This window comes from Gopherus flavomarginatus, chromosome 17 (assembly GCF_025201925.1).
Source record: "Gopherus flavomarginatus isolate rGopFla2 chromosome 17, rGopFla2.mat.asm, whole genome shotgun sequence".
NCBI lineage: Eukaryota > Metazoa > Chordata > Testudines > Testudinidae > Gopherus > Gopherus flavomarginatus.
Window position 1 is genome coordinate 11060858 of NC_066633.1, and position 26357 is coordinate 11087214.

Consider the following 26357-nt stretch of genomic DNA (forward strand, 5'->3'; position numbering starts at 1 on the left):
GATTGCAATTGTTCCTTTGTGTTAAATCTCTTATCCTTCAAAGAAAGAGGTAGCAGAAAGGAACCAAACAGAGAATTACTGTAACAATTATTTGTTTGATAATCTAGTGCTCAAGAAAAATACCAGATTTATCCAATTTCAATTTCCAATTATATCACATCACAGATCAGCTACAGCAGCATGACATGCTTCCTTAGCACAACACAGTAATATATGTCAGCCTTGAACTGAAGAGACCACCTCCAGGGGTATCAGGGTAGCTAAGGCTGAATGACCAGTTCAAATCTCCGGCCTCTCTGCTAAGAAAAAGAACAAGGATTTCATCATGTCAGTCATGATAGATGTAAACTAGATATCTCTACACTATGAAAAGGATAGATGATCAGCTCATTTTACAATGGGACATGAAAGTGCCTTCACATGGCAATAATTTTTGGTCACAATCAGCAGCAGGTTGGATTCAAACTCATGACCTAGAGGTTAGAAAGCTTTGTCTCCAATTGTCAATCTATTCCCTGAGCTATCCTCCACCAACAACATGGTGTTTCTGTTATCTCAGATCTGTGTGTGACGTTACTATACCCAAGGACATGAAATAAAGAAGGTGCCTCAGCCTTAACACTGAATTTTCTTGTTTTAGTTAGCATGTGGCATCAAAACTAAAACCGTATATTATAAACGGAACCCTTTTTAATCAATAGCAGTGCTCACCATCAGTCCAGTTACTGCCTGAGAGGCTGCTCTGTAAGAACTAAACCAAGGAAGGTTTAGTGAAAGGATATGACATTCCTCTCATTGCTTTAAAACTGATTCCAAACTGGAATAGCCAGCTCACTAGTGAGTATTCTTTCAACCCCAAACAACACTGGCTTCTGTTCTTTTGGGGTCTTAAAATACTCAAAAACACCTGACATTCTGGCAAGGATATCTTGATTTTCCAGTGGAATATACTGGTAGAAAATGCACAAGCACTAACAGATTCTCTAGCACCATGCAATTAAATGTGATAGAAGCACAGAACATGTGACTTTGGGCCCTTGTTTTCTCTCTGTATAAACTACTTTGGTTCAGCAGGCTCTGAGCTACTTCTAACCAGCTTAAAGAAGACTGGGTAACAAACGGGCTGCAGTGAGATGCAAGGGAAATAATTCATCAAGCACTAAGGATATCAGAAGAACCAAGGATGTCTCCCCCCTAGTTTTTCCTTTCTTTATTATTTCTAATATACAGATCTGGGGCATGGAGGGAGACGAGGAAAGGCAAGAGAGCTTTGGAAAATATTCTCTTAATGGACAATAAAATGAGCGCTTTGGGTTTCCCTAAAGAAGCAACTGAACACTTGGCTATTCCTGCTAGAGTTGGAATATAAATGCAAGGTATTCAAATATTCCCTGAAACTTTGAAGACAGCCACAATCCCATCTGTCAGACAGTAGACTGATGGATTTAAGGAAGGTGGATTATGTATTTGCTTTTAAGTATGGTTTAGTGTGCATAATTTCAGATTACAGCGCTTCTTCAGTCTCTTTTAGGGTGTTCGAACATTTCCCAGGGGAGAATGCTGCTCTGGATTACATTATGAACCATTTTCAGTCATAAAATATTTACTTAGCATATTTGAAACAGTCATGGTCCTTATCAAGGTAGCTTTTTCTGACACACAAACACGGAGATTTTACGGGATAACACTGTGCCTTTGCTGCTAGAGGTTTTCATCAAAGCAAACAAGAAAGGAATGCAAAATTATTTGAGGTAAGGGGGAAAAAAAACATCTTTGAAACACCTCTAACCCTCAAATACCACACCATCAGCAAGATTGGAGATGGCTACAATAAACTCAGTGTTTCAGGAAAACAACTGGTCTCTCATTATTCCTCTAACTAGATATTTCGTTTTGCTTGTCAAATCCCTTTTCTACCAACACTATGGGGTTCAAGGCAGAGTTCTTCCCAGCATTCTCCTATGCAAATGAGATAGAATCACGCTTTACCACTAGGTGTCACTCTCTCCATATATAAAAGAGGAAAGGTGACTTGTGTTATTTTTCTTTGGATGAAACCAAGTGGGGAAAGTAACTTATAACAGGAACCTTCAAAAACAACTAATTGCCCAAATAATCACCTTCTGAAACCATAACAACCCAGGAACACTCTGGTAGCCAGAATTCAAGGGGTTAAAAAAAAATCCCTTTCCCCAGCTCGAGGACACAGTTTTATTCACAGAAATAAAGCATATATACATTCCTCTCCATTTAATGATTTCCAACATGAAAGCTTTCATTTGTTATTGTTTCTGCCTCACCACACCACACTGCAACTCCAGCAATGATGCCATAGTCTGAAGCTCGCATTTGAATTCCTAATAGTGAGTGTTTACGTTATGTGGATGGAAGGCACTATGGGATCTCAATGTGCTTTTTTTTGGTTTATAAAAATCAAACCTCAATGCCTCTGTGAGCTAGGTAAGTATTATCCCCATTTCACAGATGGGAAACCAAGGCATAGAGAGGCTAAGTAGCAAAGGCAGGAACAGAACCTGATTCTCTGTCTTTCAGTCCAAGCCACAAAGGGTATGTCTTCACTACCGGCAGGATCAGCAGGCAGCGATCGATCCAGCAGGGATCAATTTACCATGTCTAGACTCCTGTACTCCAGCTCAGTGAGTGGCGCAGACAGAGTCGACAGGGGAGCAGCAGCAGTCGACTCACAGTAGTGAAGACACTATGGTGAAGTCGATCTAAGTACATCGACCTCAGCTACGTTATTCACGTAGCTGAAGTTGCATAAAACTTAGATCGATTCACCTCCCCACCCCACCCAGTGGAGACGAGGCCTAAGAGTCTAATCTATTTTGGTTGTGGATAATTAATCCAGAAAGTTCCTTCCCCTCATCCTAAATCGTTTAACAGTGAACAGCTACTGAAATGCCTATTTTCTAGGTGCACAAGGAGTTCGTCTTTTGGGTAAGGCACATGATGTGACTAGAACAATTAAGGTATCTGAAGTACCAGTGAAGCATGATCTCTAATTACATAGCCTGTTTCACATCCCACGGTAATTTTTACCAATGTGTGTCAGTTATGTGACAGCTCACCTTTGCAGCTCTCCTTCCCCAAAATGTGAGAAACACACATGCCCAAGGCTTTAGCCTGGTTATTGGACACAATAAGGTCCTGCCTATATTACAAGTCGGAACAACATTGTAAGCAGCTTCCATGACTTGATTGTAACTGTTGTGAAGATGGAGACTTGGAAAACAATACACAGAGCCCTGTGCAGATACAAAATTTGGTCTGTGGATATAAAGCAGATATCCACAGTTCTGCAGGGCTTTAACAGTACAAATGGTCCAACTCTCTCAAACAAAAAATAATTAGAAGAGGCTGAAAAATACAGTTAACTAACAGCAACAGATGTTCTAGACCAGATGTAAGCAAAGGAAGGATTTTCAACAATTTGCATCATCTGATCCTGCCGGAGGAAGACAGACAGAGACTGCTACCCAATACCAGGCTTCAGAAGGGGTAGCATAAAACTTGCATTCCAACTGGAAGGCTATGAATAGCAGCTTTAGTTCCTACCTTTAAGGTCTTCACAGCCACTGTAAGGTTATATTTCTTCCAGACTCCTTCATATACCTCTCCATACTGGCCCCCTCCAAGTTTGTGCTTCATGGTGATGTCAGTTCTCTCAATCTCCCACTTGTCATAGTTTGGAGACACTCCATAGATAGTGGGCTTGTTGCGCTTGGGTGCTGGGTAGTGTAGAGTGGTGATGAGCCCATCTGCTACAGTCGAATGGTGATGGACCAACTCTGCCAAAGTGTTGAAGCGGCTCTCTGAGGAGACATACAGCTGAAAAGCAACCACGAGAGAGAGAGAGGGTTCATTCACACAACACAAACAGGGTATTGATAAAATTGCTTTAACATGCACACACATTATATTTTGTTTTTGTTTTACTGTTGCTTACCAGCTCAAGCTGCCATCTGGTTAGATCTCACAAGCTAAGCAGAGTTGAGAACGACCAACACTCGGATGGGAAAACCTCTGGTGTAGATGACTGAGCAGGCAATAACCTTTCCTCTGAGTCAATACAGATCCAGTGGCCTCGAATAGCATTCTGGATCACCCTGCTGCTGCCGGAAGGGCGCTCTTTCAAAAGAGGCCCTGGCCACTTGTGGGCATTTAAGATTCCATTCACTTTTCTGAAAAGTGAGATAGTTAACCCAAATGTCCTGACCAAATTTCTATCTTCCTAAATTCCCTCTGAAGTTTCAGTAGAACACCATATTCCTCTTCGCTCCTGTGCTACAAGATTGTGAAGTGCTGCTGTGTGGCATTAAAAAGCTGGGCTGTTCCAATCCAGTGATGGCTGCAGTGCAACACCACACTTCAGACGAGAGATGCAACACAGATGTAAGACCATTGCCACTGAACGTGAACCTCCTGTGGAACACCCTAACAGTATGCTGCACATGTCTTTTTCTCTGTCTCTTACACATTTAGCAAGCTTGATGCATTTTGAAACTAAAAATCCCTTAAAAATGCTAGACAAGTGACTCCAGAGTAACACAGTGCATTCCCAGTGTTCAAATTCCAACCCAACTCTCTGCTCCTTGGGCTCATGGAAGCTGGTAACATGGGGAAAGGATGCCGATAATCCTTAAACTAGAGAAGGGAAATGTTTCACTCCACCAGCATATTGGTCTGCACTGGAAGCAGCATGCGGAAAGTGGCAGAGTTCCTCTTTTCAACTGAAGAACAGAGCCTTGTCATGGAGCCAATTCAAAGAAAACCATCACCAGCCTAGCAGGAGGCAGAGCAGTAGTGTGCCTGTCAGACAAGGGAGATGCATCTTCAGCAGGGAAGCTGAAGGGAATCAGAGGGGAAAGTGAGGCCTAGCATAGTCTCTATCTTAAACCCTGCTAATCCCACTGGCTTTCTGGATTTGCGTTTGGTTCAGTGCACCCACGCAGGGGAGGGCTGGGGACTAGAGATGACAGAATGTCTCTCTGAATGAGTTAGAGAAGGTGAGAGGGAAGAGACTGAGAATAAGGAGAAAGGAAAGCAGACAGCAAGCCTTAAAATGAGGAAGACTTATGGTGCAAGAAAAGTTTTCTCCCCACATCCCCCTAAATATCATGACACATACAAACAGGTCAGACAAATGGTTAAATACATATAGTAACCCTTAAGGTTAGTCACAATGGGCAGAAGCTTCCAGTGCTCCAGGGACTTATCTGAAACAATGCAAAAAAAGGTAAAAGCTCAGCCAGACACACCATAACCCAGAGGGCAAAACTGAAATGTGTAATCTGCAGTCATGGCCTCATGTTCTCTGTCAGTCTCTGTACCACAGCATGAGTCACAAATACGTTATGCTGTTGCAGCCCTTTGTGTCTACTATCTTTCAGGCTAAACAAGAATTACAGGAGTCTTGTCCTCTGTAAAGTTTCTGGGAAATGTAACATCTATGCAAAGTTGGTACCTAGAAGATAATTGTGCTGTAGGGACACCCTCCTCCACTGATATGGGGCCATAATCCTGGTCTAAAATGGCATTTCTTCTGAGGAAAATATCCTTTGAGCTACTGGAAGAGAGGCATACTTGCATGCCCAACTGCTAGTCTTTCTATAAAACCACTTGAATAGAAGCCACAAAATTAACCGTTCAGGGGATAACACAAAGACTAATGGACGCATATAGACATTCTGAGCTGGGGAGTTTTGCACAATGAACTGTGAAGATCTACAGTCTCTTCTTCCTTTTCTTTAGCTGCCTTCGCCATTGGTAAGGCTCATGCAGGAAGTCTGTATCTATCTAGAAGGCAGAGTTGGCTCAAAAGGGGACATTTTCTAACCCCCTACAAAAGTCAAGACAACATTCTTCAGTAAAGTGCAAAAAACCCTTCATAATAGAAGAGGTGAAAGCACTTTCAGCACACACACAGAAAAATGAACCAACATAAATGATGCAATACAGCATAGCAAGGAACAGCCAGCTGTTAGTGGAGCAGCCTAGTGGGACTAGGATTCCTTTATCAACTATTCCAAGCTACTACAACCAATATTTTAAGCAGACAGTATCTGTATGAAAGCAACTTCTCCTCTGATAATAACGGTTCAGACATCACACTGATGAGTGCAACAAAGAATGTAATTAGACTATAGTTCAAGATCCCTCTGGCACACGCTCAGCTGACAGTCCTTTGCGTTAAAAAAAATGTGCTCTTGGTCTTATAATGTGCTCTTGGTCTTGGTTTTCATTTTACAGTCTTGAAGCACTATATATATTGGAATTGAACTTCCCAATATTCCTGTGTGGCAGATTATGTGCCCATTTTACATTTCTACTGGCACTGGGTTTTGGAAAATATTGTTTTTAATTAATCTAAATTTTAGGCCAAATTGGATGGTACAGTGTTTCTTTAAATCCAGATGAGGAAAGTGAGACACGGAAGTTCAAATGACTTTCCAAGGGTCACACACAGAGTCCACAGCAAAGCAGGAAATAGATCTTCGGATTCCTCTGTCCTCAGCTCAGATCCCAAGACTACACTTCCTCACATTTTTGCATGCACAACATTTACTATTCATGAATGGATCCAAAAATAAAAACTTCACTGTACACCTTTTCTGTAGACAGGGATTTTCTATCCTCTTGATGCTCAAATCCTAAATTCAATCCTGAACGCCTTACTTCCCATCAGCACTAATGGAAACCAGAATCATGCTGATGTCTTCAAATCTATATCTGGAATTTGTGGCATGCATCAGAAGAAAATGAAACAAACAGCAGCTATGAATGGCTATGCTACGCAATAAGCCACAAACATTCTGACCAAATATTCAGTGCTACCTCTCTCTTCCTCAGACCTCTTTCCCCAAATATTCACAGTCGCTCAACCTGTTTGTCAAAGAAATGTTTAAAAGGGAACTGGATAAATTCATGGCAGCTAAGTCCATAAATGGCTATTAGCCAGTAAGGGTAAAGAATGGTGTCCCTAGCCTCTGTTCATCGAGGATGGAGATGGATGGCAGGAGAGAGATCACTTGATCATTGCCTGTTAGCTTCACTCCCTCTGGGGCACCTGGCATTGGCCACTGTCGGTAGACAGATACTGGGCTAGATGGACCTTTGGTCTGACCTGGTACAGCCGTTCTTATGTTCTTAAATTGCACCAGGGACCCTCTGTTGCTGCTGACAGCAGACCTTTGTATAGACATAATGGATTTTAGGCTTTTGCAATGCGTGGGGTCACATGGAATGTTCATATAAATTGTTAACTGGCTGCACTGCTGATATGCTGCCCAGGCAATTCTTGTATAGCCTCAGAAAAACCATGATGCTGGCCCTGCTTCAAGGGTCTCCCGTCTGTTCTGCCTGCACAGATAAGCTGCTCACCAAGCTGCATTCCATTCTCTGCTATGGCTTTTTCACATTCACCCACTCCCAGGAAAGTCTCATTGGATTCCAGGGCTGACCCACCCTGCCTTCTGATGCATATGTAACCTCAACAGATTTCATCATCCACAACTGCAAAAACAAAATTAAAATATATAATCACCACCACAAAACAAAAAGTGCACAGGTAGCCATGATAAAAGCATCAGAGTTTCAGTGATGGGTTTCCATCATGGTCATTTACTGGAAGTCCCAGAGGAAACAGAGAGAACCATATAAGATGCACAGTCCTGTGACCCTATATGCTGAGAATGACAAGATTTTAAAGCCAGCTTGACAATGCTGTTTGATTTGGCTACTCAATAGGAGGACTTGGCCTCAAGTTCAACCAAACTCAGGAAAATCAAGCTCTCTGCAGGACGGAAGTGGCTTACCCTGAACCTGGCTGCCCTATGCCAACCAGCCAAGAAGGAACATTTTTAACACCTTCCTTAAATTAAGGCAGATGTGGGCTGTGTGAAGATGAGCCAGTGAAGTGGGAAGTAAAGAGAAAACTTCTTGAAGATCTTATTTTCTAAGCTCTTGAACCCCCATGGGTTTGATTTAAATGGTGCTAAAATTAAAAAGCATTTGTCTCTATCTGGCCTTTCCTAACCCTTCCATTTTCCTTTGGAAAAAAGTGCAATAAAAGCTGTGCTATGCAAGGCACATTTTTATGCCAAGCAGCAGCAGTTCCACACATTTTTGTAATACCTCCTTCTCCTGACACTGTGTTCACTCAGTCACAGGATATGATCCCACCACCACCATTCATCCTAACTATAGTGCTGGCAGTATTAAATTCCTCAGATGGGCTGACTAATGACACAGCAAGCTGAGAAGGCCCCAGATGCCCAGAGAGCTATGGGGAAGGGCTTTGACATTTACTTTTCCTTTTGGAGGGAGATGATTTATTGCAGAGTGGTTAATATAATTTGATACCCAGCAGTTCAGAATGCAAGTGTCTGACCTGGCTAGTTCACCTGGTAAGGACTCGGACATTAACTCTGTCCCTGGTAGAGACCACATTACCTTCTTCCCCTCCCCCGCCACAGCTTTTGTATTTCATGTGACTGTCAGCTACAGGTTTGTTTTAATGAATTCTGCTTGTCTGCGCCTATTCTCAACAATGTCAATTAGAACAACTCTGGGGAAAAGAAACCATTAACCTGCTTAGTATAGATCTGAGCTGATTACCTGAGCTCTGCTTGACTGTTTCCTGGGATAAACAGCACTGCCAAGATGCAAGCTTCCAAGCACCAAACCCTCCAAATGCTACCATGGGGATCACGTGGCACGCCATCTTGCAGTGAACTGGGCATAGAGCTATGATCATTTGCAACATATGAGGATCTGGCTCATCATCTTCATAAGCAAGCAACACACATCCCCAATACCAATTTGGAAAGAAGCAACATCAAACTTCTAGACACAGAGGAAGGATAATATTCCCGACCATCCTTTAAGCAGGCTTGTCGATATGAACACTTAGGGCACATCTATACTGCACTCTAACTACAGGCTCAGACTCAGGTTGGAGCCCAAGCCCCACTTCTGTCCAAACATGAGCAGAAGGACCCAGATTCTAGGACACTACAGAAAGGGGGGCAAGGGGGCAGAGCCCGAGTCCCTCTGTGATTCTGGTCCAAGCCCCGCCATTTTGCAGTGTGGACACAATTCAAGCCACATACCTGAGTCAGAAGGTCTGAGAAGTGCAGTATGGACATATTAGCAGGGCTGAGACACCCAGGTCCAACAACTGTAACCTAGGTTTACAATGCAGTGCGGATGCTCAAGTGCAGGCTTGGAAACACTGAGTTTATAAGCCCGGGTTCCACAGACCCAGGTTTACAATGCAGTGTAGACCCCCACATGGCAAGCCTGGACATAAATCTACCTGGCATGAGCCTGCCGTGCATTAAAAGCTCCCTAGTACACTTTAATCTACTCCCATTTCAAAGCGTGGTAGATCAAAGAGCACTACAGAACTTTTAGTATGTGGCAGCAAGGGTCTACATGGACACAGTGGGCGGCAGGCTAGTCTGAGATAGACTGAAACCCCAGCTTGCCACAAACTAAGTGTTATACAGATAAACTAAGTACATAGCACAGACCATTTCCCTTTGCTAATTTCAACCATGCGGAGCTTGGCTGCATCCTGAATGAGAGAAGAGCAGGGGAAAAGGAAAAAGACCACAGTACCTATACATTGCCTTGACAAACCTTACAACATTACCCTAATTACAAAGCTTTCAATTCAAGCAGATGAGAAGTATTTTCATCACAGAACATTTGCTTTTCTATAAGCTTCTTTCCTTGAAGTGTCTTAAAATGGTTATACACAGTGATCAGTTAGACAAATAGAGAAGCCATTAAGTACTCAGCATTGCAGAAACTAGAGTTTGTTTTACTGACCTGACCCTGCACCAGTGGAATAAAAGAGAGTTTTGCCACTGAAGTCAACAGGAATAGGCCCTTACTGGGCAAAGGAAAGCTGGCCTGGACCAGAACCATGGAACCCCTTGTTGCTGATTTTTTAAAATGTATGTATTTTTAAATGGCAAGGGATCTTTAAACTACTAGATGTTGGCAGAAGGGGCCTCATGGAGAACACCAATAGTCATGCCCCCCGAGCCACACTGCAACATCTCAAGTAGACTGGATTTAAAGAAATACTGCATGATCCAACAGGGCCTAAAATTTAGATTAATTAAAAACAATATTTTCCAAAACCCAGTGCCAGAAGAAATGTTTTGATAAAATTCAAACAAAAACCTAAGGAAAATAACCCTTTAAAACAAACATTTATCTGCAGCATTCACAAGCTGATTACAGTAGCACTTGCTAGTGCACAAGAACCTGAAAGTGAAAGAGATGAGAAACTGGCCATATACAAAAAGTGAAACTACAGTGCTAAACCTTTCTTTCATTATCCAAGATGAAATGAAGAACAGAAGACAAAAAGCAATAAACAATGATAACACATCAACTGTTGTAGCTGTATTGAACCCGGAATATTAGAAAGACATGGTAGATTATCAGAACAAATTTTGTTGGTGAGAGAGACAAGCTTTCAAACTTACAAAGAGCTTCTCTTCAGGTCTGGGATTCCCAGTTCATTTAAAAGTGTCATTTAACTGGGTTTTCCAGACCCAAAGAAGAGCTCTGGGTAAGTGTGAAATCTTGTCTCTCTCACCAACAGAAGCTGGTCCAGTAAAAGATATTGCCTCCCCCACCTTGTTTCTGTAATGATAGAACATGATAGCTTTTCAATTATTTTGGTTCCAATAACCTGAAGTGTTGTTAGGAACATAGATACAGAGACTATTTTTAAAAGACATGACTTTTAACTTGACAATGTCCTTTTAAGTCCATATTATGCCACTTGAACCTATGGGGCAAAATTCATTCCTGGTATAACTCCACTAAAGACATTAATGGAGTTTCATCAGGATTAATCTGGCCCAAGGTTTTCACAATTGAGACATACTAATACCTATTAGGGGCTTGTTAAAAGGAGACATTCTCCCAAAGCTCTGCTGACACATGGCTATAAAAATATCTGAAGTGCTCTTTGTTTAGATGTTGTAGGTCAATATGTAGGACCTGATTCTACTCCTGCTGAAGTCAATGGCAAACCCTCAGTTGACTTCAGTGGGAGCTGTACTGGGCCCTTGCTACAGCAAGCAGTTGAAGTGGACCAGAATGGTTTTTCCTTTGCAGCTTGCAAGGTTTAACTCCTACCTTTCCATCAGATGCAGTGTTTATCCTGTAGTGGTACACCCTTCCCTCGTATCTCAGTGATATAGACCTCTGTCCTGGGCTGCTCTCACTCTCCCGCACCAGAAAGCTGCCATTGATTCCGCTGCTCAGCAGGTACTCGGCGGCATTACGCGACACTGGTCCATGGTACCAGGAATGTTTCTCCAAACTATTCACTGGGGTGATGTAGTTACTTGGTACCCAGCCCTGCCCATTCTTTGTTTGGGCCTCACACCATTCCCCGTTATGATTGTAGCCCAAGACACGGAGCTTTTCACCTTCACATAAAAACAAAATATAATTAGACATGGAAAACCTGGGATCTGAGAGAAAAGCTACGTTCCTTCTGGCTCACACATCACATCCGAAGTTCTGCAATCAGAATATATGCACTGATTCAGCAGAGAACTTAGGTATGTGTGCCTTTAAACACAAGTATATCCGTCAAAGCCAATAGGACTACTCACATGTTTAAAGTTACATACGTGCTTAAATGCCTTGGTAGACTTGAAGGCCTAAAGTTAACAACTCTCTCGCTAATGCATGAACCAGAATAGAATCCAGTAAACTCTACCTGAGCTACATTGTCTCTGCAGGGCTAACACATCGGAGAAAAAGGAGTAAAAATTTATTGGTTAGCAAGGCAAGCAGATGTGGTTTCAAGTACACATATGGCATAGAACCTCTGAGTAAGGAGGGGATATTTTTATATAGTCACTTTTCAGAGAAGAGTTGCATTTTAATGCAACAGTTATAAAGCTATAGACCATACCCTAAAAAGTACTTTAAAAGTACAGTTAAGGTTTAATCCAGTTTTAAATCCTTGCTTCCACTGAAGGGCTTAATTTTAGTATACAATTTTCTTCCCCCAGTGCACACTTTAAGCAGACTATCCCATTTAAAAGGCTCTTTCCTTGTGTCTTCATTTGTTTTAGGACAATTTCCCCTACAATGATTACACTGATGTGTTTCATAGGGATTATGAACTCAAATATTCCTGACTGACTTCAATTTTCTTGTTCCTTGTCGCAGATGCTCTAAAGCACCCCCTGGAGATCTCTTACCTTTAGTTATGCTGAGAGTGTTGTCCCCACTCGCCACAAAATCATATAGTGCAACAAAAAGATTGGGGTCATTTTCACTAGGACCAGACAGGAGATTTTCCTTCGAGTTCCAACGGGCTGCTTCACTCAGACCCTGGGGCTCAAAATCGGATACTACTGGCCTCTGAAGGGCTTCTGGAGGAGAAGAGAAAAAAGAAAAAAATAGGCTCAATCTTGCTGATAAAAGCCATCTGTTTTTTGCACCCATTACGAGTTTCTCGTTTATTTCATTTCTTGACATCTGTGGTCCTCATGTACATGGGCAGAGGGCAAAAATGGTCATTACCTTAATACAAATCGCATGGAGCATATGGAGCACTCTCACTCCACAGCTTTGTGCAATAGGGTCCCCACATTCTTTTCTGTAAGATGCATTTTCCCTGCCTTGGTGAAGAGAGAAGACATCTTTTCTCCCTTTCAGTAAATTTCTATTCACATAGCCTGCCTGCTGCTTTGCAAGTCATAGAGACTCATAGGACTGGAAGGGACCTTGAGAGGTCATCTAGTCCAGTCCCCTGCACTCATGGCAGGACAAATTATCATCTAGACCATCCCTGACAGGTGTTTGTCTTGGCTCAAATACCTACTGGATGTCAGATTTATTTATTTTTAAGAACAAAGGTAAATCTGCTAAATTTTTTTTAATTAAAAAAATCAAAGATCCCAAATCATTATAAGACACACAAGACAATGATTATGGGGCACAATATACAGAGGTTACTATTAGAAATACTTCTACTTAAAAAAAAAATATAAACTACCTTCCCTCTTCATTATTTTACCTAACTAGTTCAGAGTACAAGGCTGTGTTTCCTTCGACAGCAGCTGGTGACATGCACAAAGCAGAGCTGGGACCATTTTTCTTTCATTCTTTGCACATTTGTAGGTGTCTGTGATGCCTTCAGCTGCCTCAAGGGAAAAATTCCAGACAGTTGGTCTTCACAATGAAAAAACAGTTTCAAGGCCTCCGGAACGAAGTGGCACATTATACTGTTAGCATTCAACAGAAAGAGCCACTCAAAATTTCAAGCTAGTCCAAGCACAGCAGAGAACCTTCAAGCTGCTGCTGCAAATTTCTCCTAACTGTTGTAGAATGGATTAGTTCAGCATACACTCAACCTCATCTCTGCTGCCACAAATAAGTTCTAAACCTTTCTTTCTGGGGTTCACATGGCAGCAGCCTGGAGGGGGGCATCTCAGGCCAGGAGTATATGGTAACTCCTCACTTAAAGTCGTCCCGGTTAACATTGTTTCATTGCTGATCAATTAAGGAACATGCAATGCTCCCTTCTAACTTTGTTTGGCAGCTGCCTGCTTTGTCCACTGCTTGCAGGAAAAACCGCCTGTTGCAGCTAGCTGGTGGGGGCTTGGAACCAGAGTCGACCAGCAGCCCCCCATCAGCTCCACCTATCAACTCCCCGCTCCCCTAAGTTCCACGTGCTGCAGCCGCCCAGCAGGCTATCAAGGCAGTTCAGTTGTCCCTCCCCGCACTGCTATGTGCTGCTCCTGCCCTCTGCCTTGGAGCTGCTCCCAGAGACCCCTGCTTGCTGTGCAGCGGGAGAAGGGCGGGGGCTAATGTCAGGGTGTCCCCCACCCCCATTCCTGCATCCTGTTTACCCCTTCTCCATATATAGCAGGGAGGGGACATGAATGGAGAGAGACAGAGAGAGCTTGGGGCAGCAGCTGCTGTCTCAACTTCCTGATCCACTTAAAAAGACAGTGCACTTAAGAGTGGGTCAGCTTACTTAAAGGGCAGTGTGCATCTCTCTCCCTCTCCCACACACAAGGTGTGTGTCTGTCTCTGTCTGCTATGCTGTCTCCCCTCCCTCCTGTTCATGCTGCCTTGTGTGAGAGGCTACATTAACAATGTGTTAACCCTTGAGGGCTCAGCCGAGTGCTAGTTCATCATTTACCAGCAAGGCATTCCCTGGGAAATATCCCTCCCTCTTTCACCATCTAACCACCTCAACCAAGCTTCACAATTATCATAGCTGTGAACAGTATTAAATTGTTTGTTTAAAAACGTATACTGTGTGTATGTCTATATAATATATAGTTTTTTATCTGATGAAAAAAATTCCCTGGATCCTACCCCCCCTCCCTCCCCATTTACTTTAATTCTTATGGGGAAATTGGATTTGCTTAACATCGTTTCACTTAAAGTCACATTTTTCAGGAACAGAACTATAACGTTAAGTGAGGAGTTACTGTACCACAAACTTTTGCCAGTACAATAATGTCAGTAAGGGGTGTGATTCATCATGACATTTTTATACCAGCAAAAAGCCCTAGTATAGATGCAGTTATATAGCAAAAAAGTCCTTCTGACATTATTGCTTATTTTGGTTGAGGAACTAGTATGAACTATACTGGCAAACCCTTTCTAGGCTAGACCAGGCCTTGGAGTCGAGCTCCAGCTGTGTGATGCCCAAGACAAGGAGGGGGAGTGTAATGCCCTCGATCTGAAGAAAACTGTTCTACATTTCCAAGAAAATACCAGTTCTCACATCCTCCCTGGCTCCCTTTTGTGATGCAGGAAGCTCCAAGAAATCTTTTGTTCAGGTCCCCCTTCCTGCTCAGTAATGATCATGGATTGACCATTACTACTACAGCCAGCTGGAGTTTCTCAGATGCAAGTGGGGAATAGTAATTTGGGAATCACTCCAAACTTTTAGAAACATGATTTTGAAACAAGCTGGGAGCTATTTAGAAAGTGAACCAACACTAGTGGAAAGGAGGTTTCAAACTCTATGCAGAGGGGATACTACACACGAGTGGAGTGAATGTGCAGTGATTGTTATTACATTGGAGAATGGCTAAAATCCAGACTTCATCAAGTTAGATCTGTTTGCTTTAGGGTATGTAGTGGTAAAAAAAAGTTATTATTCAACAACTGACAAAAATTCAGTAACCGCAGCATGTTGGTGCAAGTCATCAAGATAGATACATACATGCTCAGAGTCTGTAGTATTATTAGAGTTTACTATAATTATTTGGACTGGTTAAATTCAAAGATATCTATACACATAATTAAGCCTACTTTCTTAGCCAAATACTTGCTGTTGGGAAGTATATTTATGTAGCAGATCAAGAAGTCAAATCATATTGCTTCACAAAAGAAAAAATATAAAATGCTGAAAGGTCAAAAAACAACTGAGAGATTTAGAAAAAGCATATCTGAAGACATTGGACTCCTTGTTGCTTTTGTGGGTACAGACTAACACGGCTACCCCAATACTTCCTTTTTGTGTAATGCTGATACATATTTTAATGCTCCAGACCTGCTTTAATAGGGACAATAAAAGGAAGAAACAGAAAATTAAGCTATAATAATTTTACCATGAAAATACTTTGATCTTGTCAAGCCCATTAAGCTCCCCTTATCAAACTCAGGGTGCTGCACTGATTGGAGTTACTCCAAAGTGAGTTACATCATCAGACTGGTAAATACCTGGAATAAACAGACAGCAAACAGCTGGAGGTGACTGATCCACAGCATCAGTAAGAAGTGGTTTATCATGAAAGATCTACTCCCCCCAAATACGGTGCAAGCAGTGCAATTTATGCTGAGGGATGTACCATAACCTCAGATAGGAAGGAAAAGGCCTCCCACTGGGGACTGTTCAACAGGAAGGCAGGAAATCCAAGGTAGTCTCACCTCCAGCTAGAATGTGACTGAGGCCTAGCAGGGGATTTGTTTAGGCCTGTCCATGAATCAGGACACTGGAGTGAGGCTACAGTACCCCACAAAAGTCCTGTTCTCACCCATAGTCCACAGTGATGTCAAAACTGATTCTATATATATAGATACCAAGTTACTTGTTTATTTTCAGACCATCAGATGACACTATCAAAACATTAAAAGCAACTGCAACTTACAGTGCTAAAGTCTAGAAGACTAGTTTTCTTGATAATACATTTTTGCAAATTATTCTGTGGGGTATGCCTCAAACCGTCATGGACAACATTCCACAAGCCTGGAGATTGGTGAGAATGGGATTACTGAACAATCTAAACTGTTGGCTGGGCTTTTTTTCTTTTCTTTTAAACTGGGAGATTATTATAGCAGGAAACTTCAAAGAGTCTCCCTGACCATACAATTATGGCTTAAACCAGCACAGATCACACAGTACATGCTATACACATGAGATGAACACGACCCCACTCCCTTGGTATCTTCTTGACTCATTAGCTATCAGAACTTTACAATGGGAGACACACAGAGCACACAAACAAATGAAACTCCAATTCAAGAACATCTGGGCTAACTTACTAAGAAATAACTGAAAGAAATGTAAGACAAAGCTGACAGGCTTCGACTATCCATACCTGACAGAGATAGACATATCCTGTCTGGACTTCTGAATGTCTTAAAAACTCCCTCTGCAAGAAACTTATGTTCTGATAATCCTGCGCACAACCTATTCACATTCTCTCCTATTGGGGCTTAAAATCGATTTAAAAAAAAGTTCTCTGCCACAGTCACTCAGGCTTCTGCTTCTACTAGGGCGTACAGCAGAAGTAAAAGTCCTATCAGCACCACTCTGCCACTCTCCCTTTTCCTTAAAGATGTTGTTTACTCTCTCTGCTCCTCTGTTGGCCATGGCCTTTATCCGGTCTTGCTTGCTGCTCCCTACACTTGGAACAATCACCTTCTTTTTACCTTGGTATCCATTTCCCACTGTACATCAAAATCCCTTAAATATCCACACCGTACCTCTCCAAATGAGATAACATCTTGGGGCACTGACTACACCTCACTGTATTTGTAAAGCACTGAGCCCTCTTTTCAGTCACAAACATTCTGGGCTAGAACCAATGATGGGAGGTGAACAATTTTAATAAAGCATTACCAAGCCATTCAGCCAGTCAAATCCCTCCATAACTTACCTCTGCCGTGATGCTGACTGAATGCTGTCAGCTGCCAACGACAAGGCAGGTGGTGAGTGGAGACTACTGCTTCTTCTGCAAGAACTCACTTTATTATTACCTTGTGGTGCCTTGGTGCGCCAAGCTCTCCCATTTTTCTATTTCATTCATCAATAGCGTCCTGTCATGGGCCTATACGACAAATTCTCTGGGGTAGGAGCGCTCTTTTGTTGTTACCTATCTGTACAGTGTCCTGCACGGTGATGCCTGATACTTGCCCGGGGCCCCTAGGCTCTACTGTTGTACAAATCTCCACTGTGACCAACACCACGACTACTTGCTTCTTTATAGCACCCTTGAACCGGGATAGGTGCCCACATACAGACTACATTTTAACAGTTGCTGCAGTTCTTGAGAGTCAGGTATTTGGTGAAACACTTTCCTCATCCCTTCCAAAAGAAGCCTCTCTCTCACATAGCATTCATTCATGTTAATACACTAAAAGATCTAGTAGGCCTAGCAGTCTCATTAATTACTGCTTACTCCAGGTAGTGAGTCACTTTTAGAGACCATATATAAAAAAACATTCTTGGATGCAAAGAATTCCGGTCTAGACCAAAGTGACCAGATTGCCTTAATAATTAAAGCACAAGACTGGAAAACAAAAGGGGAAGCAGGCTGATGGCTGGGCAGTCCCTTGGGGAGGAAGAGACTTCACATCTTCCAACAAAACAAACATCCCCGTGGACTTCTAAACTCTGCCGGCACTTTTTCACATGGTCATGTGAGCGAAGGAGTAGCTGGAGGACACAGAATAGATTATTAATCTCCTCATGTCACACTGTCAATCAATCTGAAGGGTTTCCCCTCTCCCCGACTCCCCAAAAATTTCTACTAAGAGCCAGAATAGATACACAAACAGAAGAAGATTCAATACTCCTGAGTTTTGTACATACTTGACGACTGTTGGAATAGCTGCCTCTTTATCCCCACTATTTCCTTAGTGGCCACTCAGATTTTCTGTGCCTCTTGGAATCTGTATATTAAAAAATCTGTAGAACAGATCCTTCCAAAGAGAAGGGAAATTCCAGGTTTTATTTCATAACCCGTCCCACTCAGCGAGTTCATGCTCAGCCTGTTCTGTCAACCAATTTATAGCAGCCTCATATAACCTTCTGCAACAAAGGCTTTTACCATAACTTGCGCTGCAAGTTAACATTTCATTAGCCTAGTCTAATATAGTCAGTGCGACAACAAATGTTCACATGAGGTGTCACCTATTTCTAAATGAATAGCAGCACAGATCCAAACTTTCTCAACCTAAACTATTTTATTTACATTTGGTCACACTCTTCCATATTTGCTCCATTACAATTCCACCGGCGGGGATACACATTTTTAAAAAGTCATTCCGTTCTTTCACAAGGGGAAGGTCAGACTCAGCCTGCACTGATTGGCACAGTCAGAAAAAAGGCTTGGAGACTCCAGAGATGAAAAACGAGCTTCCACAGAACACACACAATTTATACATTTGAACAAGAACTTTATAGAACACAGCAAGCCCTATTAACCAAGTGCGGGACAGCTGGAATAAGTCCCAAAAGAAAAAAAAAAAAAGCCACAGCCCCAAATCTATAGATGAATTTAACTATGGTCATGTCTGGCTCATTCCCACTCTGACAAACAAGTCCTGTTAGGCTTTCTACTCCATCCCCTCCCTCTCCCAACAATGCAAGCACGAGACACACAGTGTACTTTCTAGTATTCTTTCCAGCCAAGCCTAAGAGTCTTCCCAGTGCTATGGCTTCCACCACTTCCTCTGGGAGACAATTCTATTGTTTTTAATAGGCTTCTTCATCAGGGTGGGTATTTTCCTGGCATTTTCCCCTTCTTAATTTCATCACATTAATTCTGCTTGTAGACCCTTGATACCATGGCAAAGAATTCTTGACTCTTGGCAATAACTAGTTTTAGACAGGCAGCATGGCACAGAGGCTAGGACGTAAGACACAGCAAGGGAGACCTAGATTCCATTCTTGGCTCTGGCATCATCTTGTCATGTGATCTTGGATAAATCACTTAGGCCTGGTCCACACTACAGCATTAAATCGATTTAAACAGCGTTAAATCGATTTAACGCTGTACCCGTCCACACTACAAGGCACTTTAAATCGATTTTAAGGGCTCTTAAAATCGATTTCTGTACTCCTCCCCAACGAGAGGAGTAACCCTAAAATCGATATTACTATATCGATTTAGGGTTAGTGTGGACGGAAATCGAAGTTATTGGTCTCATTCTTTTACTGAGCTACCCAGAGTGCACCGCTCCGGAAATCGATGGTAGCCTAGGACCATGGACGCACACCACCGAATTAATGTGCCCTAGTGTGGATGCGTAAAATCGATTTTATAAAACCAGTTTTATAAAACCTGTTTTAATAATTTCGATTTTATGCTGTAGTGTAGCCGTGGCCTTAGGGTAAACATTTCAGATGTGCCTTACTCTCAGTGAAAGTCAATGGGACTTGGGCAATTCTGAACATTTTAATCTGTTTTACTTTCCTCCTCTTGACGATGAACAATGATGCTCACCCACATCTGAGCTATGGAGAAGGAGAGCACTATGTAAGAGCTAAGCACTTAACATACTTCCTAGAAAGTGTGGATATGTGTGACCAGTCCCTGGATGATCAGTTTTATATTTGAAATCAAATACAACTCTTCCCATGAAATTATACCACCTTCCTCATCCCAGCCAATGTGGAAGGGTAGCATCCAGGTCTGTAACAAAGATGTGACACGGCAGGAACAACTGAAGTTAGTGGATAACTAATAGGTCATAACAAAACCAGAAATGTACAGTGATGCAAAGAACTATACCGTCAGCGAGAGAAGAGATGCCAGGGGACAGGATGGGAAAGGAGGAGACAGATTGAACGCACGTGCTGTATTGGTCTGCAACCAAAATTATTTGATTGGGTAAAACAAAATGAAAGTTTCCCTGAGCAGCAATGGCCACTTAATACACTTTATTTGTTCCAAATTTATTCACCACAAAGCCAGATTTTGATCTCAGTTACATCAGTGTAAGCCTAAAGAAAATCCACTGATTTTAGTCAGTGTTACTGGGATCAGAATCTGGCCTGGTACCTCTGAAGTGCATGAAGAGAAGCTCTCTCCAAGAATAGGACAATGACTACTGGCTGCTCCAAATCCTAGGCTGGTCTAATGTAACTGTAAAAAGACATTCTACCAAAAAAGAATATCCACGTAATCTGATGGCTAGAAGTTTAGAAATTATGTCTTTGGTTGCTTTAGAAAACAAAGGATTTTATCAGCATGCACAAAATAGTTTTCCACATTATAGAGAATGTTTACAGGTTTAAGTAAGGCTTCTGCTTTATAGCATTATAACTAGCAGCCTTCCAAAAAAGGAAGCAAGAATATTTCAGCCCCAATTTGGGACTCGCTCCATTTTTCAGATCAGATTGGCACACGTACTTACTATGCCTCTGCAAATTGGCAAAGATAAGGATGAAAGTGAGGGGGAGAGGTGGAGCAGATGACAAACGTTTCTTCTCCTCCCACTTTAAAATATTTCCTAGTGGGAACAATATCTTCTTCTAGCCTTAGTCCCATTCATATGGGGTCAGCTCTTTGAGTTCTCCTCCATTACAGCCTGTCTTGAAACAGTTCTTCAGAATCTCCACAGCTGGGTTTCCAAACCTTCTCTTACCCTCCACTTCTTAAATTTAACATCCTGCTTCCTATACATTCTTCAGATCTTTTTATACATGTCCAAACTATCTAAGCTTGGATTCCTCATTTTTTCTATAATTAGTACTACTTTTACATTTCCCTTAATTCGTTTGTTCTGAACATGATCCATGCATGTTAATATTTTAATTTCCACGGTGTTTAAGATCTGTTCCCGTCTCTTCCTCAGTGCCAGCATTCAGAGCCATACAAAAGTGCAGACCTAATTACTGTCTTGTATATCTGACCTTTTCAGTTTGATAGGCATCCTTCTATCTCAAATCACTCCACTCATTTCTCTCCATTTAGTCCACGCCTTTCCAGTTCTACATGTAAGGTCATTTCTGAGTTCACCATTATCCTATAGTATTGAATCTAAACACTTGAAAATCTGGACCTTTGGTACTGGCTGTCCCCCCAGGGTATATCTACATAGCAAGCAGGATACTGCAGCAGTGCGTCTCAGAAGCTGGGTCTACAGGCTCATGCTACAGAGTTAAAAATAGCCTGTAGACTAGTGTAGATGGTCTGACTAGGCTTCAGAGCTGGAGTTCTAGACCAAGCATCTCCACAGCAATTTTTAACCAAGTAGCATGAGCCCCGCAAACTTGAGTCTGTAGACCCAGGTTCTGAGACTAGTGGCCACAGGATCTTGCTTGCTGTGAAGACACATTCCCTGACAGAGTTTCCTTGTCTTCCCAGTGGGAAGAATGTGTGAGAGAGAAAAAAGTCCAGCTTATCTTAAGAACTACTTAGTTAATCAAACAAGGAAAAACCTGAGAGGTCTCAATTCAGCAATACATTTATAGCACACGCTTAAGCCCATCCCTACAGAGCAAAGCACTTTGAAGCAATACTCAATCCCTTCCACCTACCCACAAACATGCAAAAAAGACTCTCAATGATCTCCATTCCTAGAAACTAAATGATAAATATAACAGAAGTCTCCTACAACTTCAATTCTTGTAGGACAAGACCATTGTGACACAACATGTCTGACTGTTCAGTAGCAACACATGAGTGGATGAATTCACAGAGCACAACAGAAGTAACAGTGAGTGGTTCCAGCTTAGTGTAGTAAACTTCCTGATGGTAGTATGTCCAAGATTTAGGTCTTGTTTTTACAAAAAAATTACAACTATTATGTTTTGTAAAATATGTTCATGAATTTATTAATAATTGGAATGAATACAGGTTTATTCTGTTATATTCCCCTGTAGTGCTTGCAAGCCACACACTGCAGCATTGTGCTAATGCATGAGGACTATAAAGTTAAATCAAACTTACTGCAAATTAAAGTTAACTGATTGGTCTATTTTCATTACCCAAGCTGAGAGAAATGCAGACAGTAAACAGCATCAGTTCTGAAAAGTCAATTCAGTTTGTCAGATTTTTCCAGGTATTCTTAGCAACACAGATAAGTAATTACCCTCTTCCTTCACTTTAGATATGGTTTTCAATCAGAATCCCTTTACAAAACAAAAACAAACAACTTTGTTCGACTATGATTCAAACAACGTAGATTTAGGGGAAATGTGACATTTAAGCTAACCTTCATTAGTTTAAAAAACAGTAGTTTCAGAGTCACACCACCTATAACACTAGCATGAAACAATTACACAGATTCTCTTCCTTGCTGAGCATCTGGTAATGTTAGAGAGCACAACAAAATGGGGTTGCTAGGATAGGCACTATCACAGTTTTTCCAGCAAGGTTCCACAGCCCTCAGCAAGGATCCCTTTGTGATCCAATCAAGCCACCCTTCCAATCAAGCCAGGAGTTCGGGCAGGATGGTCCCATGGGCCGTAGTTTGCCCACCCCTGCTTTATAGTCTATGTTAGTCATGAAAGCACAAGACTGTCACCTGCTTCCTCTTTTTTCTCTCCTATAACTCCACATGTTGCTAAGACAGGGATAGCACAGTAAGATCCCGGGGGTGTGTGTGTGTCTTGTGGCACTGTGTCGCAATGTAATTGGGGAGGAATAGAAGATGACACACAGCTTATAAGGATTCAAGAGCAATAGTCCATAATTTATGGCCCTTGAGGAATATTAATCTCCTGGTGCTCTTTACAAAGATGGTCTTACTAGACCAGGGTTTGGCAACCTTTCAGAAGTAGGTGCAGAGTCTTCATTTATTCACTCTAATTTAAGGTTTTGCGTGCCAGTCATACATTTAATGTTTTTAGAAGGTCTCTTTCTATAAGTCTATAATATAGAACTAAACTATTGTTGTATGTAAAGTAAATAAGGTTTTTAAAATGTTTAAGAAGCTTTAAAATTACATTAAAATGCAGAGCCCCCTGGACTGGTGGCCAGGACCTGGGCAGCGTGAATGCCACTGAAAATCAGCTCACGTGCCGCCTTCGGCACCTGTGCCATAGGTTGCCTACCCCTGTACTAGATCATAGGCTCAGGTGAGGACCTGTTGCTTCCACCAAAATGATCATGTCCTCATGTGGAACAGATGTCCTCATTCTTTGAATAATATAAGCAAATGCTTTGCACCTGTCCCTCTGGAATTTGTGATTTGGATGAGCCCACCTGGTGCTCAAGTGTGTCCATCAGAGAGAAATGGAACAGCATAGAAACAGATATTGTAGTTTTCTTCTTAAAATTACAATAGAATTGAAAAGTATCTAAAATACTTGATCAGGCTTTAAGCTTCAGAAAGGGATGGCACAAATCCTATTCTTTTCCCTATGATGCTGTTATATTTCCACTCTTCAATCCCCTTCCCAAGAGAGATGCAGAACTGATCAGGATTATGATGCTATCTATATTCCCTGACTCTTCGGTCCCAGCAGGAGAGTAAAGATTATTAAAAACTACAATTGCAATGCTTGTTGGTTTACATCATCATCTTCGGATGCTGACTTCAGCTTTATCCTGGGCTGGGAAATAAATTTGTCTAGATATCAGTTTGCTGGAAGAGTGTTTAAATGTTGTTTCCAAACTCATTTTCCAGTCCACTATAGGAAATGAGCATATAGATGCAGCTTTAGAGAAACTGAAGCAAAGACAATTTATAGTATCAGGGGACCACCTCATAGCAATTTGGTCTTGCCAGTGCACACTCAGGCCATGTCTACATCTAAAATTTTGCAGCGCTGGTTGTTACAGCTGTATTAGTACAGCTGTATAGGGCCAGCGCTGCAGAGTGGCCACACTTACAGCAACCAGCGCTGCAAGTGGTGTTAGATGTGGCCACACTGCAGCGCTGTTGGGCGGCTTCAAGGGAGGTTCGGGGAACGCGAGAGCAAACCGCGGCGAAGCTGGTCTCCTTTCCCGGTTTGCTCTCGCGTTCCGGAACCACCCTGCAAACCGCAGGGAAGAAGACCTGCTTGTTCGGGGAACGCGAGAGCAAACCGCGGCGAAGCTGGTCTCCTTTCCCGGTTTGCTCTCGCGTTCCCGAACCACCCTGCAAAGCGCAGGGAAGGAGACCTGCTTGCTCGGGGTTCGGGGAACGCGAGAGCAAACCGAGAAAGGAGACCAGCTTCGCCGCGGTTTGCTCTCGCGTTCCCGGAACCACCCAGCAAACCGCGGGGAAGGAGACCTGCTTGCTCGGGGTTCGGGGAACGCGAGAGCAAACCGGGGAAGGAGACCAGCTTGATTACCAGAGGCTTCCTCAGGTATGCTGGGATACCTGCTTATTCCACGGAGGTCAAGAAAAGCGCTGGTAAGTGTCTATATTTGATTACCAGCGCTGGATCACCAGCGCTGGATCCTCTACACCCGAGACAAAACAGGAGTACGGCCAGCGCTGCAAACAGGGAGTTGCAGCGCTGGTGGTGCCCTGCAGATGTGTACACCTCCTAAGTTGCAGCGCTGTAACTCCCTCACCAGCGCTGCAACTTTCTGATGTAGACAAGCCCTCAGTCAAACTGTGTTATAACCCCATTTTGGAACTGTAAAGACAAAGGCTGCAGTACATTTCAATATCATCTTTTTAACATGGTTTGATTGTATCCACGCATGAGACCACATTGTACAGCAGCATAATTAGAGCAATACCATGCTGTAAAAACATCCCTCAATGGTAACTTTTGCTGGGAAGATTATAGTGTATGCAACACATAAGGCCCTAAAAACTGTATGAAGGACCTAGCTGCAGTACAGTGGTGGCCCAATGTGGTTCAAGTCTTCCCATAAAAATAGGGGTATTAGTGTCTGCTACGGACCACCAAATCAAAATAGGGAACAAGCTGACCATCTCCTTATGCACCCCGCATCTGTAGGGGAAAAAACCTGTGTGATCGTGGGGACTTCAATTTCAGTGACACATACTGGAGGTCTCATGCTGCCAGTACTAAAACATCCTTGGATTTTTTAAACAGTACAGATGACAATTTCCTAACTCAAAAAGTGTTCCAGCCAAAACAAGCAACTCTTTATTAGACCATGTCCTAACAGAAAGAGAAACTGACCACAGAACTAAAATTTAATCTTGATCATATTTATAATGTCCAAGCAGAATAAAGTACAACCAATTTTCACACACGCACACAACTTTAATACGGCCAGTTTCACAAAACTGAAAACAATTATGAGTGAACTAAGCTGGGAAGATGAATTTAATCAGAAAAACGTGTAGGATAATTAGGAATCATTTAAGGATACCTTACTAGATGCCCAAAAAGTCAGAACTGAGGAAGTCAGCCAGGCTGGTTTAAAAACTGACCTGGTTTAGAGGGGAAGTTTTATAAAAATAAATTTTATATATAAATAAAACAAAATGGAAGAAATGGGAAACTCTTAGTAATTAATATAAATCAGAAGTTGGGAAGTGTAGAAAATTGATAAGGGAAGCAAAGGGACACAAGACAATATCTATGGCCAGCACTCTTAAGGACCATAAGGTGTTTTATTTTATATATACGAATGAATGAATAAATAAATATATGGAACAAAGATTCTCTCCAGTGGTATTGGTCCATTACTAGATGGATATGGTAGAATTATCAAATAATAATGCAGAAAAGGCAGATGTGTTCAATAAATATTTCTGTTCTGTATTTGGGGAAAAAAGATTATATAGTTTCATTATATGATGATCATATCTCTTTTTCCATCCCATTAGTATCTCTGGATGATGTTAAACAGAAACTACTAAGGTTTAAAACTTTTAAATCAGCAGGCCCAAATAACCTCCATTCAAGAGTTTTGAAAGAGCTAGCTGAGGAACTTGCTGGACCATTAATGTTGATTTTCTGTAAGTCTTGGAACACTGGAGAAGGTCCAGAAGACTGGAAGAAAGCTAATGTTGTGCCAATTAAAAAAAAAAAAGTTGTAAAACGGGATGGCCTGGGAAACTATAGGTCTGTAAGCCTGACACCAATACCAGGCAAGATAATGAAGCAGCTGATATGGGACTTAATAAAGATTAAAGAAAAGTAATATAATTAATGCAAATCAACACAGGTT

The 26357-nt window shown here is 42.0% G+C and overlaps 1 protein-coding gene across 10 annotated transcripts in view; it reads right to left on the minus strand.

The window, feature by feature from the left end:
- ABL1 (ABL proto-oncogene 1, non-receptor tyrosine kinase) overlaps window positions 1–26357 on the minus strand; it is a 119972-nt gene that overhangs the window by 14807 nt on the left and 78808 nt on the right. For 7 of the 10 annotated variants that reach the window (XM_050926097.1, XM_050926093.1, XM_050926094.1 and 4 more), the window contains 3 exons: window positions 12270–12443; window positions 11188–11483; window positions 3580–3852 (listed from right to left, as the gene is read on the minus strand). In XM_050926097.1, the coding sequence (XP_050782054.1) occupies window positions 3580–3852; window positions 11188–11483; window positions 12270–12443 (743 nt within the window). Of the gene's footprint in view, window positions 1–3579; window positions 3853–4695; window positions 4825–11187; window positions 11484–12269; window positions 12444–15647; window positions 15760–26357 lie in introns of those variants that run through there. The other 3 variants (XM_050926101.1, XM_050926102.1, XM_050926103.1) reach the window with 3 other exon arrangements.